Source organism: Halichoeres trimaculatus, unplaced genomic scaffold (genome assembly GCF_033239565.1).
Source record: "Halichoeres trimaculatus isolate MK-OKI-2021-1 unplaced genomic scaffold, fHalTri1.1 fHalTri1_scaffold_5, whole genome shotgun sequence".
Taxonomy (NCBI): domain Eukaryota; kingdom Metazoa; phylum Chordata; class Actinopteri; order Labriformes; family Labridae; genus Halichoeres; species Halichoeres trimaculatus.
In genome coordinates, this window is record NW_027437183.1 from 6,012,332 (window position 1) to 6,025,729 (window position 13,398).

The window sequence follows — 13,398 nt, forward strand, 5'->3', positions numbered from 1 at the left end:
AAGTACCGAAAATTGGCACTGTTGGTACCATTGAGTATGAATATCGATTGCCAGGTACTGGGCATTGGTACCATATTGTTTCAAATGTGAAAGGTACCCATCCCCAAAAGGGGGTCTGTAAACTGACAAGAGGTTCTCACTGGAGCTCTTGTACCGAGATTAAAAGGCATAAACTGTCTAAAGATCAGAAGAGAAACAAGTTGAATCTGCTGTGTCTTAAAAAGTTCCAGTCTTCCTCAAATTCTGTCTTTTTTATGGTATTTTGAAGACCAAAATTCAAACAAAGTACGAGCCAACACGTCTTAAATATGTGACAATAAAGCCAACTCCTGTCAGAGAGTGACATTGTTGTGTACTGAATGTTTCCTGAATGTTTGCTTCCACTCGTCGCTTTGTCGTCCCTGCATGTTGTGTGTCAGCTCTGCAACAAAGACTCCAGCCTGTTTACAGAACAAATCCTGTATTTCCTCATGTTAAAAACCCCTGCTCCTGTCTCTGATGTGTATTGACCATAATTACCTGCCAGCCTGCAAAACTCCAGATATGGTGAAGAGCCCGAAGTCGGTGATGACGACTTTGCCGTTGTCGTAAAACACATTCTTGGACTTCATGTCTTTGTGTAGAATCCCCTTAGCGTGAAGGTAGCCCATCCCCTGCAGAGAAAGAAAGAAAGAGGGGTGAGATTTTTCTGTAATATGATGTTTGCTGCAGGAGTGCAGTGAAGATTCAGCGCTGAGTAGTTCTACCTTGACCATCTCTTGTGCAATCTGTCGGGTCTTGTTGACATCCAGCACAACCTTGGCATCTCGCACCACAGAATAGAGCGTTCGACCTTTACACAAACTGAGAGAAGAAAAGAAAAGGAGAGGTTTCAAGCAGCCATGTGGAGGTACACATGCATTAACACTGAACAAAGAGCATTCATCGGTTAGAAAGAGGCGTACCTGTACTGAACGGAAAAGTCAAGGTGAGGTTAGTTATCAGGATTTGTAAATAAAATTATGCGATCATTTTTTTCAATTTTGGAAGCTCTCTTTAAATAATCCCAGGGACAGGGGCCAGCTGTTTTTATTTCTTCACCTTTTTCTGTCCACATTTGATTTTGTGAAAATGATCAGGGGCCACTGGCTCTTACAGACATATTTGTCATATCTGTTTAACTATTTCTTTTAGTGATTTCTGTTAAAAATCAGTCCCTTAGTGTGATCAAACATCAAACATCCTTGTTCCATCATCACAGTCTGATGAAATCAACTCTCACCTGTCCCTCAGGTGTCTCTTGATACAAGATGATAAGTGGTCAGTTTTCTACAGTGTTATGTTCTGCGTAAACATCAGCCAAGGAAAATGTTCTCCATTAGGGGGCGATATGGGGGAAATATATCAGGATGTTTTAATGTCAGGATCAGGATCTGGATTTTTATCAGGATTGTTTTTCATAATGAGACTTTTCTGGCTGGAAAATCTAAATTTTTGGGCCCCAAATATTTCTTGACCAACAATTTTACATTCATCTAAAGATGTCAACTGTCAGAATTGTTGAGATTCTGCAGAATGTACAGAGCTTTAACTTCAAACAAGTTAACTATACACAGTCCAAATGTAGTTTAGTGAGACGGTACTAGAGAGAAGGGGTGGGAGAAAAAATCGATACGCGATTTATCAGGATTTTACGTTTGACATTATCAAAATCAGAATTCTTTGTCCACAAAGAGATTTTTTTTTCTAAATTCAAATTCTTCATTTCAGTCTTTGTTTATAAACAGGATTGTAGAAAAGTTACCACTTTTCTCCAGCAGGGGGTGAAATGTTTCTCTCTGACTCACCTGATGTGCATTTTATAGGAAAGTATGGCTCCTGATATAGTGTGTAGACATTATCATCATTTCTTAACTTTTTCTCATAGTTTGGTGTTAAAAAAGTAAACAAAAAATCGCAATTTGAATCAAATCGGCACCCAAAAAATCATAATAGAATCAAATCATGAGAGTGGCATATCATCCCAGCCCTACAAGATACACTTTGGTTTGTTGGTGCACTTAAAGATGCTATGAGGAGGATCTGTTTTGATTGCTCTCTCTCGCCACCTTGTGGCCCAGAGTCTCTGCACACTGCCGTAAATTACTTTTAGCGAGGCGTGTGTTTGTTTTGGAAATAAATGGAGATTGGATCAAAACAAATTTCTTTGTTGAAGACAACATTTTACCGGATACAACGCACTGAGGTAAGGTATTTATCAGTACAGTTGCGTAGCTCTACGGTTTGAAACGTGACATCAAGCAAATGTTGTAGTAGCTGGCTATATGTAGCAACATCGGCAGCCCGGTGCTCCGACGTATCTGTATGCTAAAGTGACAACAAATAAACACTGTCAGTTTGTTTATAGTTTAGTAGCTGTTTATATTTAGCTTAGCTGGCAGCCTGGTGCTCTAAGACATGTCCGTAATGTGTAATGTTAGTAAATCCTGGTTAGCTTTGTCCTGCCAGTCATCTACCAATCAGAGCTAACATAACCTCACTCTTCATTTTATTGATAGACTCTCAAGTCTGAACAGACCACTGCAGAATAACTGTTGACTGTGGGTTGGAATGAACATTAGCACGAACAGCTTAGCTCATGCTCAGACTACCTTTTATCTTTCTTCTGCTCTTCTGTCCTTTTTCTGTCCGACAGTTAGACTCCTGTGTCCACCATTACTACAAAATTAGTCATAGAAATCATTTTAAAAACTACTAAACTCCGTCATTCGGCGTGGTATTGTCATAGAGACCTCCACTAGAAGCTAAGAAGCAGCAATTTAAAATAACCTGTAACCAGCAATGTTGGCGGTGATAATCTCATTTTAAAGTGTGGATTACGATCAGGCATATATCTAGAAAGGAAACTTTTTCAAGATCACTTTCAAACTCCTCAAAGCCCCTTTAACAGAAAATGTAAATGTACACATAATTCAGAACGTGATTCATCTCAGTGCCATAGAAGCTACACTGTTAGCTTAAAGCTTCAGCCCTGTCTGTAGACACACCTGCTCCACAGGAAGCAGAGCGGGTTTATGACTGTGGATTTATATTGCATTAGAACCAGAGGAAGTATTTGTTTCTGTCAGTTTTCACGTCCTGACCTGAAGTCCCTGATGTCTGAGAGCTCATCAGTGAGCTGTGACACACATCCAGATTTCCTGATGGGATTAAATGTCGTCACTCTGATCTCTAACGTGGACTCTCTCTGTGCCGGGGTGAAGCTGTTACTCATATTTCTGGAGGAGAGCCATCACTGCTGTGTATTAATAGACAATCTGTACAACCAGTCCCCCTCTGCTTCACACCTGAAGCCCTCAACTCCAACGGCGCCACGCAGGTGACCGACAAAGAACCTGAAGCCAACAGTTCATGCATATTCATCCCCGTGTTGACCTGACAGCGGCTGCATTTTGAGCAGCTCTCCTCCCTGGGGCTTTTGTAAACACTGAAACACAGTTCATGGCTTTGGTGTCACTCCAGATGACACTTTTTATATACAAATTCTAGACAGAGAGGCAGCGTATAACCAATGAAGTATTTGCAAACTGGAAGCCTCTATGTGCCTCTAAATGTTGCTACATGAAAGTTTGTTTACCGAACTCTGCAGAGTCGATCCTGTAACGTCTCTGATAAATGAAATGACTGGAAAAAGGGTTCAGTCAATATGTACATTTCCACTGATCCAGCCTGAAAGCTCTCATATTAATAAACCAATAAACACTTAGATTGAACTCCACAGCTCTATCAGCTTGCATGACCACCATAAAGATGGTGTGTTAGTTTCCTTTTTGGGAAACAAAGGCAAAACAGTCTGTGCTGTGCATGTTGGTGGAAAACAAAGCCACCTGTTGCACTGACATTTTGCTATTATTTCCAGTAATCAGCAGCACTCACGCCTTCACTCGCTAAAATTTCAGCCTAGATCGACCGCAATCATGCATCCCAATCAATCAGTCAATCTTTTATGTAGGCGATGTTTGTTGGAAAGGAGTTTCAGCTTTGTTTCTTGGAGGAGTTGAGAAGTGTGAATCCAGCATTGAAAGTCACTTTTCTGTCTTTTTAAAATAAAGAATGAAAGAAAACAAAGTCACTGTTTTAAGTTACATAAAAAGGAGAAAAAGAGGAGAAAAAGAGGAAACAAAGGAGAGAATTATTCCCCCTCAGAGAAACATCCGTCTTTGTTTGCAGCTCGTGTGTGGCAGTGGGTGAATAGCAAATATTTGAATTATTTCTCTTTGAGCGTTAGCAGCTGTGCTAATTAACTCACCCCAAGTGTTTTTTTTCCTGTGGAGCAAAGGCGTAACAAATTAGAAAATACTTATTATAAGAAATGTGAAGAGTAATCCATTAAATAATAAGAATAGTTCATTACAAAACTGAACCGATTGTACTGTAGAGCTGTATCCACACAAACAGATGTGGGTGTTCATGGTTTGTCCTTACAGTTACAGAAGCAGCGTGATCTCACCGCTTTATCTCAAATTTTCTAAAGCAGGGGTTCCCAAACTTTTCAGGTCATGTGAGAATAACATAAAACTTAACCCCTACCTTATAATACATGATAGATCACATTTCTACTGTTATTTTCTTAATATGCAAAGACTCTGTCCAGTAGGCTAAAAGGTGGAAGGTGATCAGAAAGAAAAAAGACCTGGTTGGAAAAGGTGAGTCTGAACAGGTTGGCAGATTGAAGAAGAAGGAAGAAAAGGTAAGAACAGTTTTAATCTTGTTTGGGACTTGGTCTGAGGAACTTTCAGTGGGAAGGGATCAGGGAGGTGTGTGGTGTTCAGGGAGATCTCAGAGATAGTGGGGGGCTTGGTTATGAAAGGATTTGGTATTTGACAGGAAGTTCAAAGAGGACTGGTGTGATGTGGTCTCTTGAGGGGGCAACAAAGTTTTTGAACATGTTAAAGTTTTTTAGGACTCTTGTGGTTGTGCCATAATGGAGACTGTTGGAATAGTCAAGGCAAGCAAATTTAGTTTTTATTTCAACAAAAAATGATTAAACAGTCATGGTGTCGCACATCTTATTTTTGAATTTTATTTTGGAGGGTATTTTCCAACCCTCTCCTTTTAGTGTTTCACAACCTTACTTTGGGGTTTTGCTCCAAGACTGTGCAGCTTTTATGCTCACCAAGGCAGTACAAATGACTAGAGATAGACCGATATGGATTTCTACGGGCCGATACTGATACCGATTATTTGCATACAAGGAGGCCGATAACCGATATCTGAAGCCGATATTAATTTGCGGTCAAAGTGAAAACATTTTGTGCAAAATTTTGTGCAAAACAAACTCTCACACTTAACTACATTCAAATACCTTCAAGCATGAGTTTATTAAACACCTCCCAGGCTCAGCAGCATGTTTTATAAAGATAAATGAAAACTTAAAAAAATAAATAGCTAAAGTTTTCTACGGTAAATGAAGTTTTTCAAAGTTTCAATGTGACTGCAATAACTGTAATAACTGCACTGCTGATTGGCTGTTTCCCAAGCCATGGCTCTGCTTGTAACCAATCAGATGGTACTGTGGGTGGGACAGTGCTGGGGACTGAGTAGTGACTGCAAACAGCAGAGCAGCTGCATCAGAGCCACAACAACAGAGTTTAAATTTGTTTCATATTGGCCGGATTAAAAAAAGGTTGATGCTAATATGCCTCAAAATGCCAAATATTGGCCCCTGTAATCGGCACGGCCGATAATCAGTCTATCCATACAAATGAACCAAAAATACAGCAGAGGGTCTGATGCTCCACCAACTACTTCACCAAGGAAATAGCGCCACCCTGTAGGGCTGGGACGATACGTTATTCTCGCAATTTGATTCTATTACAATTTTGTGGTGCCAATTAGATTTAAATTGCGATTCTTAGATATTTACGTTTGCCATTTTTAGTTTGCTTTTTCTGACACCAGAGCATGTGCAAAAGTTAAATGATGATGATAAAGTCTACAGACTATATCAGGATCCATATTTCTCATAAAGTACACATCATGTGAGTCGGAGAGAAAAATTTCACCCTCTGTTGGAGAAAAGTGGTAACTTTTTTCCAATCTAGTTTATAAACAAAGACTCAAATGAAGAATTTAAAAATAAAATACATTTTTTGACAAAGAATCCTGATTTTGATATTGCCAAACAAATAAAAAATCCTGATACATTGTATAATGATTTTTTCCCCCACCCCTACCACCTTGCACATTTTATTGCATCAAACTATTTTGCATTCTTCTGGCGCAAAACCGGCTTTTCTCTATGCAGATAAGCCTCATTACAAATAACACTTCATACAGGTAATTGCGTCACAGTTTCTATGCTACACTCAACTTTTCAGTGATCAAAACGTCAATTCCACCTCTGGATAACTTAAACATATTAATATATAAAAAACTGGAGATGTTATTTTTACATTTGTATCGTTATAATAAACAGGGGGTTAAATCAGTCTGGAGCTGTCTGAAACTCATGCACAGGCAATGCCATAACTTAAAATGGAGTGCATCTTTACTTATTTATTTTGCTATTTAAAGCTGCTTTTTGCCAGCTTGATCCAGGAGGTAAGCTGGATATACATTTTGACATTATTACATCTGTCATGAATTAAATTCACAATACAATGAAAAGAATCCATTTATTACCATCAGGATGAGAGCACATGGAGCAGCTCTGTGCAGCACAGAGTGAAGATGCTAACGGCTAATCTCACACAATCAGGTGCAAAACTGAAGCAAACTGCACAGAGCTGCAGAAATCTGAGGGTGTATCTAAGCTTGTGTATCATCTGGAGTGGGAAAAGGTGGTCTGGGAAATAATCTTGAAACTGAAGCAAGGGACAACTTAGGAGCTCTATCTGCAGGACCACTTGCTTTTGAGACTTTCTGTTACTTTGCCATCCTTACCTGGTGATGATGGCCAGGTGTGGCGGGCTCATGCAGGCCCCCATAAACAGCACCACGTTCTCATGGCGGGTGTTGCGGTAGGCCATCACCTCCCTTTTGAAGGCCTTCAGCTGGTCCTCGTTGTCACGCTCAATGTCGATCAGGCGGATGGCCACCTCGCCATGCCAGCGCCCGTGGAAAACTTTGCCAAAACGACCTTTTCCAATCATCTCCCCGATCTCCAGCTGCTCGAACGGGATGTCCCACTCCTGCAGGAAGATGCTGGTCTGGCTGGCTTTGCGTGGGAAGTTTCGGGCAGACAAGAGCGACAGGTTCATCTCCTCAAACTCATCTCCGGAGTCCTCGTCGTTGCATTCCTCATTCTGTAAGAATCACAAAGCTCTTTGGTTGCTACGGGATGCATTTTATAGATGTACAAATGGTTTGTTGATAAAAAGTAATTGAAAATGTCACAAAAGAGAAACAAACTGGCTGAGGTTTTCCTGGCTTGATTTTTTCTGATGTGATTTTAACCTTAATGGATCACAGGAGAGAAAACGACCTACTCAGAGTAACCTGCTGGAATATCATTCAGAGCAATCTCAACACAAGTTCCCCTTAATAAATGATCATGGAAGGAAAGTGATGACAATCAAGGAAGGTGTTTTTCTGTTTCCACTCTTGCTGCTTTTGACGCATAACTCACCCGGAGGCTCTTCACATAGACGAGCCAAATTACGTTCGACAAGAGAACAATGAGAGATGTTTTGTCTTCTTTCAGATTCAAAAGTGATTTCACATCGGTACGACTGAGAGTGACAGACATGTAATGAATGAGAAACACTCAAAAGTATCACAGTGGTTTGAAAAAAGAAAGACTCACGTCTGATGTGGGTTCAACTTCGATTTGCAGTAAAGGGTTGCCTTCATGCCTGAAAGGAAGAAAAAGACGTAGAGAAATAAACATGAGACACACACTGTTTTTTTTTTTGTTTTTTTTTTTTCTTAAGCTGTGAAACAGGAAGTAAGACTGGTACACTTTATGGACAAAAAACTTGATAAACATTAGATCCCTTCTGGAAAATGAATGTAATGTTATTTTTTTGTTGTTGTTTTTTAACTGTACTTCTATTAATTTTTCACTTTTATAAGAAACAAATGAAAAACAAAATAAAATGTAATGTTAAGCCCTGTTTCCACCAAGCAGTCCGGTTCAGATCAGTACGGTTTAGTACGGGTTGGCTTGGCTAAGCCTGGTCCTGTTTGCGTTTCCACAGCCAACTGTACCCCCTCATGGTGGGCGGCTGATTTGATGGCATCAATGTAAGTCTATATCTTGTCTCCTACCGCTGTGAGCAAGTATTATGTGTCATATAATTTAATAGCTACATTTCCTCTCTTTGATTTCCAACTTCCAGTAATTATAGTGGGGTTATTTGTGAGTATTGTTTACGTGTTGGTGACATTTCATAAAGATTGCATTTCTGTGGTGTTATTCTGCACAGGTGTGTTTTCTTGGTGTAATCCCACTGAACATCCCTGCATTGATGATGTTTTAAGACTTCTGGATTATCAGATTTTATTTTGAAAAGTGTCCAAAACACAATTTTCTGGATGAGTCCGTAAAATGCAGAGCATAAGAAAAGATCTCCTGATTGTAAGCTGAATTTTTCTGACTCTTACTTTTAATTTACAGTCCTTTTATGAACCCTCAAGTGAATTTTCTGCCCTGAGTCCTTATTAAATCCTGACCCTGGCATGTACACCATCACCCACACTGCTGGTCTCCTCTTTAGCCAATCCTCCTCCGTCCACATAACTGGCTGTGAAACACGAGCCCATAACCTCTCTCAGTCTCTCTGTGGTATATTAACATGGGTTCACAGTAATCCTGAACTCTGGGCAGAGACCGCAGGTGAGTTAGTGTATAAATTTATGTGATTCCTGTGGAGCCAAGGGCCACTAACCACCAGCTCTAATGAGGGATACCTGCCGGGTGTTGGGGTCTGAGACAGGCCCTCATTAACCTCGGAGTGAGGCCATTAAAGCCCAAGGAATCTGCCAGCTGCCACTGCAGGAGCATACAAAGATGAGGAGGAGGCGGGACAGAAGCTTTGATTAAATCAGAGGAATGTGGGTTTTATAAGCCAGTTCACGTCTTAATTTGACGGAGACTGAGAGAATGTGAGAAATGTGAAATAGTAAAATAGTGAAACTCATCCATAGATGTAGTAATGCCAAGTTTCATTCTGATGTTTTTATTCTACGTTTGCCTGCAGTAACCAAGAATAAATTATTGTACTTGCCACAAATTCATCTTTTTCAGTAATTATGAATGAATTTGGATACAATTAAGTCACCAGATTTATAGGCCAATATCTGGAGGAGAGCTTTCCTTTGGGTCTGCATTAAAAGAAACAAATGAAGAACATAAAGGTGGACTCTGTTATAAGAAAATAAAATGCAAAGATCTTGCTCTAATGATGTCGATTGTGCCACAGTCTGTACAGCACAGATTGGCTAATGAGGCTGGGGCCACGACAGAACTGAATCTGAAGTCAGTATAAAGAAAACAGTCACTAAAAGTTTAATGTCTCTGATGTGACTGTATTTCCTCTCTCTGTCCCACCTTTAGCTTGCTGAATTGGTGCCAACAGTCTCACTCATGGTAAAATGACTCTCACTCCTGTACCGCTCCCATTTTTTTCCCCTTCTTTTAATTTTTAGGCAATACAAAGAATTTTATTTGATTTTCTCCCCCTTCTTTTTAGATTACTATTGTCTTCTGGGAATTGTAGTTCTTTTCACTTGCATTACAGTGTAGGCTTATTGGAAATACACTACAAAATGGTGGTGCATGTCATTCATTATATTTTATCTTCCTGATTGGTTCCCGCTTCCATCTGCTCCCGTTAACTTTCTACCCTGTAACGTCCAATCATGGGATTAATAGTGAAGTTGACTTTCATCACTCAGGAATCCCGCGGGAATCCCACAAGTGGGAGGTGAGCTTTTGCACCCAGCCAGTAGGGAAATCTCAATATACCACACTTCATTTTGGGGAGCTTCTGTGTGTTATGGTGTAATCCAGAAACAGTACAAAACATGGTCATAGCCCTAAGAGAAATTTGCCAAATCTTCTCTGCCAATTCCAAATAGCTTATTCTGCTGCTGACTCTAGTTTTGAGACTGACAGCCAGGTGTTTGATTGGTTAAACCAGGGGTCTGCAACCTGCAGCTCTGGAGCCTCATGCAGCTTTTTGACTCTTTTGCAGTGGCTTCTTGTAGCTTTAAAAAAACTATTGAAATAAAGAAATGTATTTTTCTTACAGAGGGGATGGAGATTAGCGACGTTGACACTAAATAAAATCATGGTTTAACATTTTGTTGGGTTAGGTTACCCTAACCCTTTTATATTTAAGCTTGCCACATCAACAGCCCACCAACTTTCCATGCAGTCGAGGCTAACCTCAAGTTTTACGGTCCTGGTAGGAAAACTAAATCAACAGAGGAAAAAATTAAACTTAAAATCTATACTTCTGTGTGATCTGTGGCAAGAAATTAGCAAACAACAAAAAATGATGAGTTAAGCAACATTATTTCATGTTATCAGATTCAAGTATAATTTTTGTAGCTAAAACTTCTTGCTTAGATAGTTTTTCAATATAGTTTAAATATGTCTAATATTGTATACACTTTGTTGTCTTCAGGGTTCCTAAAGCTTAAGGCAAGTTAAATTCAAGGCTTTTTAAGACTTTTTAATGCCATTTGAAATTAAATTTAGGACCAACTCCACAATAAACACAAGTGGAAAAAACACCACGTCAATTACAAAGGGTTAGGGGCAATAGAGTCCCAGCTGCAACCACATCAATGTTTGTTGGTTCTGCTATCCTTATTGTGTGATGTTACCACGAGAGTCACTTGGTAAATAACTTAAAGAAAAAAATATATATTTTAAGGTTTGTGACTATTTACAATCATTCTAACATATGTTAACATTTTAAGACTTCAAAGATTTATTTCAAACATTTTAAGGCCATCTAAGGTTGGGGTGGGAGAAAAAATTAGTATCAAAATCAGAATTCTTTGTCAAAATAGTGTTTCTTTTTTCAAACATAAATTCTTCATTTCAGTCTTTGTTGATAAACCAGATTGGAAAAAAGTAACCACTTCTCTCCAACAGAGGGCCAAATGTTTCTCTCTGACCCGCGTGATGTGCATTTTATAGGAAAATATGGCTCCCAATATAGTCTGTAGACCTTATAATTATCATTTAACTTTTTCACATGGTCTGGTGTTAAAAAAGAAAACAAAAAAATCGCAAAAATCATAATAGAATCGAATTGCGATGATAGCATATGGTTCCAGCCCTCATCCAAGGCCTTGTTTTTAGATTAAAGAATTTAATGTATTTTAAGACTTTCATAGAATCCGCAGGATCCCTGATCTTAGTCGTGAAGGTAAGCTAGATTCTGTGGCTCCAGACTGACTCAAATTCAACTGACATGATAAAAAATGGCTCCTCTGATAGTGAAGGTTGCAGACCCCTGGGTCAGATGGATGAATGATTGAGATGACAGTGCGTCTTGTTTCTTTAGACTTCTATCATCCAATTCACCAAGAGTCAACTGCTGAATACGATGTTTGGCATTGGTAGAGAAGATTCAGCAAATATTTCATGGGCACAACCCACACAATGAGCACTACTGCTCAGCCCACAAATACATGTTCCCTACAAATGTGGCCACTTTTGAAAGGGAATTTTTTTTTCAACTGTTGATGTGGTTGTCTTTTTTTCACCCATGTTTTTAGTGACTAAATCTAACAACATGAGTATCTGCTCTTCATCATTTTGATAAAGATTAAACCATAACTGTTATGTTTGTAAAGAACAATATAATACCAAAGGTCTTTGGTGTTGAAGCCACATGGGAGCTGTAAACACAAACGGCTCCAAAACAAAATAATGGATTCCGGATGAGATCCACAATTTTAGGCGTCCATTAACAACTTGGTTAATAGGCTTCAGTGAAGTGCACTCTGCGGACATCATCCACCTAACTGATAAAATTGGAAATGTTCCCTTTATATGTTGTTAGATTTATACTGTTATTGAAAATGCAGCCTTACCTCACACAGCTGCAACTAAATGTCTTTGTCGCTCCTTGTATAAAAGTGACTGTAGGAGTTCTGGAGCTGACTTTAATGTGAACATACTGAAAATAGCCTTTGTGTTACACCATAATGACTATGCTAATGAATGTAGCTGAACACCTCAAACAATCTAATTGTATTTAAACACATGTAGAGCCCACGGGTCCTGTCATTGTAGTCCTGTTTTTCTGATTCTTATTATTCCCAGACGTCATTTTCCTTTCGTTATCTTAAGCTGGCAGCTGCTACAGGAACATAACATCAAATGCAGAATATTTCCTGACTCTAAATACATTACTTACATGTAGAACCCCATGCTGTACACTTTAATTGAAAAGCCATTTGACTTCCTCTGCAGGGACCATGTTGACATTTTGGAAATTAAATCACCAGGAACATTATCTGCTATTGATTTAACCATTAAAATCTATGGCTAAGGTCCATATTTCATCTCAATTGACCATCCTTCTCTTCCTTTTCCTTCTCGTGATGGATTGACATCCTAATCTAATCAACATCTGGGTCGAAAGGCATCTCGTCACTTCTCTTCCTCTTCCGGTTGTTTTCCCGTGACCACTGGCTTCCTCACGGAGCCACTGAGAATCCACTTGGCATCCCAAGTGTAGCGTGAACTAAAGGCCGTGCTAATATTAGTCTGAGTATTCGTCATGTCGGCCCTCGCATTGAAATTGTCACCCAAATATCTGTGCTCCAGTAAGTCTGACTTGGCCCCTGACCAGCAGAGAAGACGAAGAGGAGGAGGAGGAGGAGGAGGAGAGGAGACATGACGTACCAAGCAGTATCTTTTTCATTTCTTTAAAAGCAGACATATGGTTGGATTGAGTTTTTTAGTCTGACAGATTGTACTCACCCGGGCTCAGACAAGACAGGGTGCAGGATGACCTGCGGTGCTCTGCTGGGAGGAGCTTCTGGAGCAACATCTGGAGGTATTAGAGACACAAAGTGTGAATCCAACAGATCAGAAAAGAGCTGTGGGGAAAAAAAAACTTTGAAACAATCATTAGTCATTTAAAGCTTTTCAAAGTGTAACAGTTGAGCAGTTATTTGCTTACAGTCACCTGGAATCAACACAACACTTTGTTTGATTGCAGAACAGAAAATTCTGGACAATTGAACCTCCTCCATCTTCTCCTAATCACACTGAGACGCTGTATTTTTTTTCTTTTTGACATAATCTGTATGGAAATGTGGAAAACGTCCCTTTTGATATACTACAAAGTGAAAGCACTCTGCTGCACCATCCCAGCGTGTGTCCTTGGAGCATGTAGAGAACAAACATTTGATGTGATCACTGTAAAAAGACACACAGCTCACTTA

General features: G+C 39.6%; 1 protein-coding gene across 3 annotated transcripts in view; it reads right to left on the minus strand.

Annotated features, from left to right (window-relative positions):
- ksr2 (kinase suppressor of ras 2) overlaps positions 1 to 13,398 on the minus strand; it is a 126,146-nt gene that overhangs the window by 10,036 nt on the left and 102,712 nt on the right. For all 3 annotated transcript variants that reach the window (XM_074671109.1, XM_074671110.1, XM_074671108.1), the window contains 5 exons: positions 12,932 to 13,001; positions 7,787 to 7,835; positions 6,925 to 7,286; positions 747 to 843; positions 520 to 653 (listed from right to left, as the gene is read on the minus strand). In XM_074671109.1, the coding sequence (XP_074527210.1) occupies positions 520 to 653; positions 747 to 843; positions 6,925 to 7,286; positions 7,787 to 7,835; positions 12,932 to 13,001 (712 nt within the window). The remainder of the gene's footprint in view (positions 1 to 519; positions 654 to 746; positions 844 to 6,924; positions 7,287 to 7,786; positions 7,836 to 12,931; positions 13,002 to 13,398) is intronic.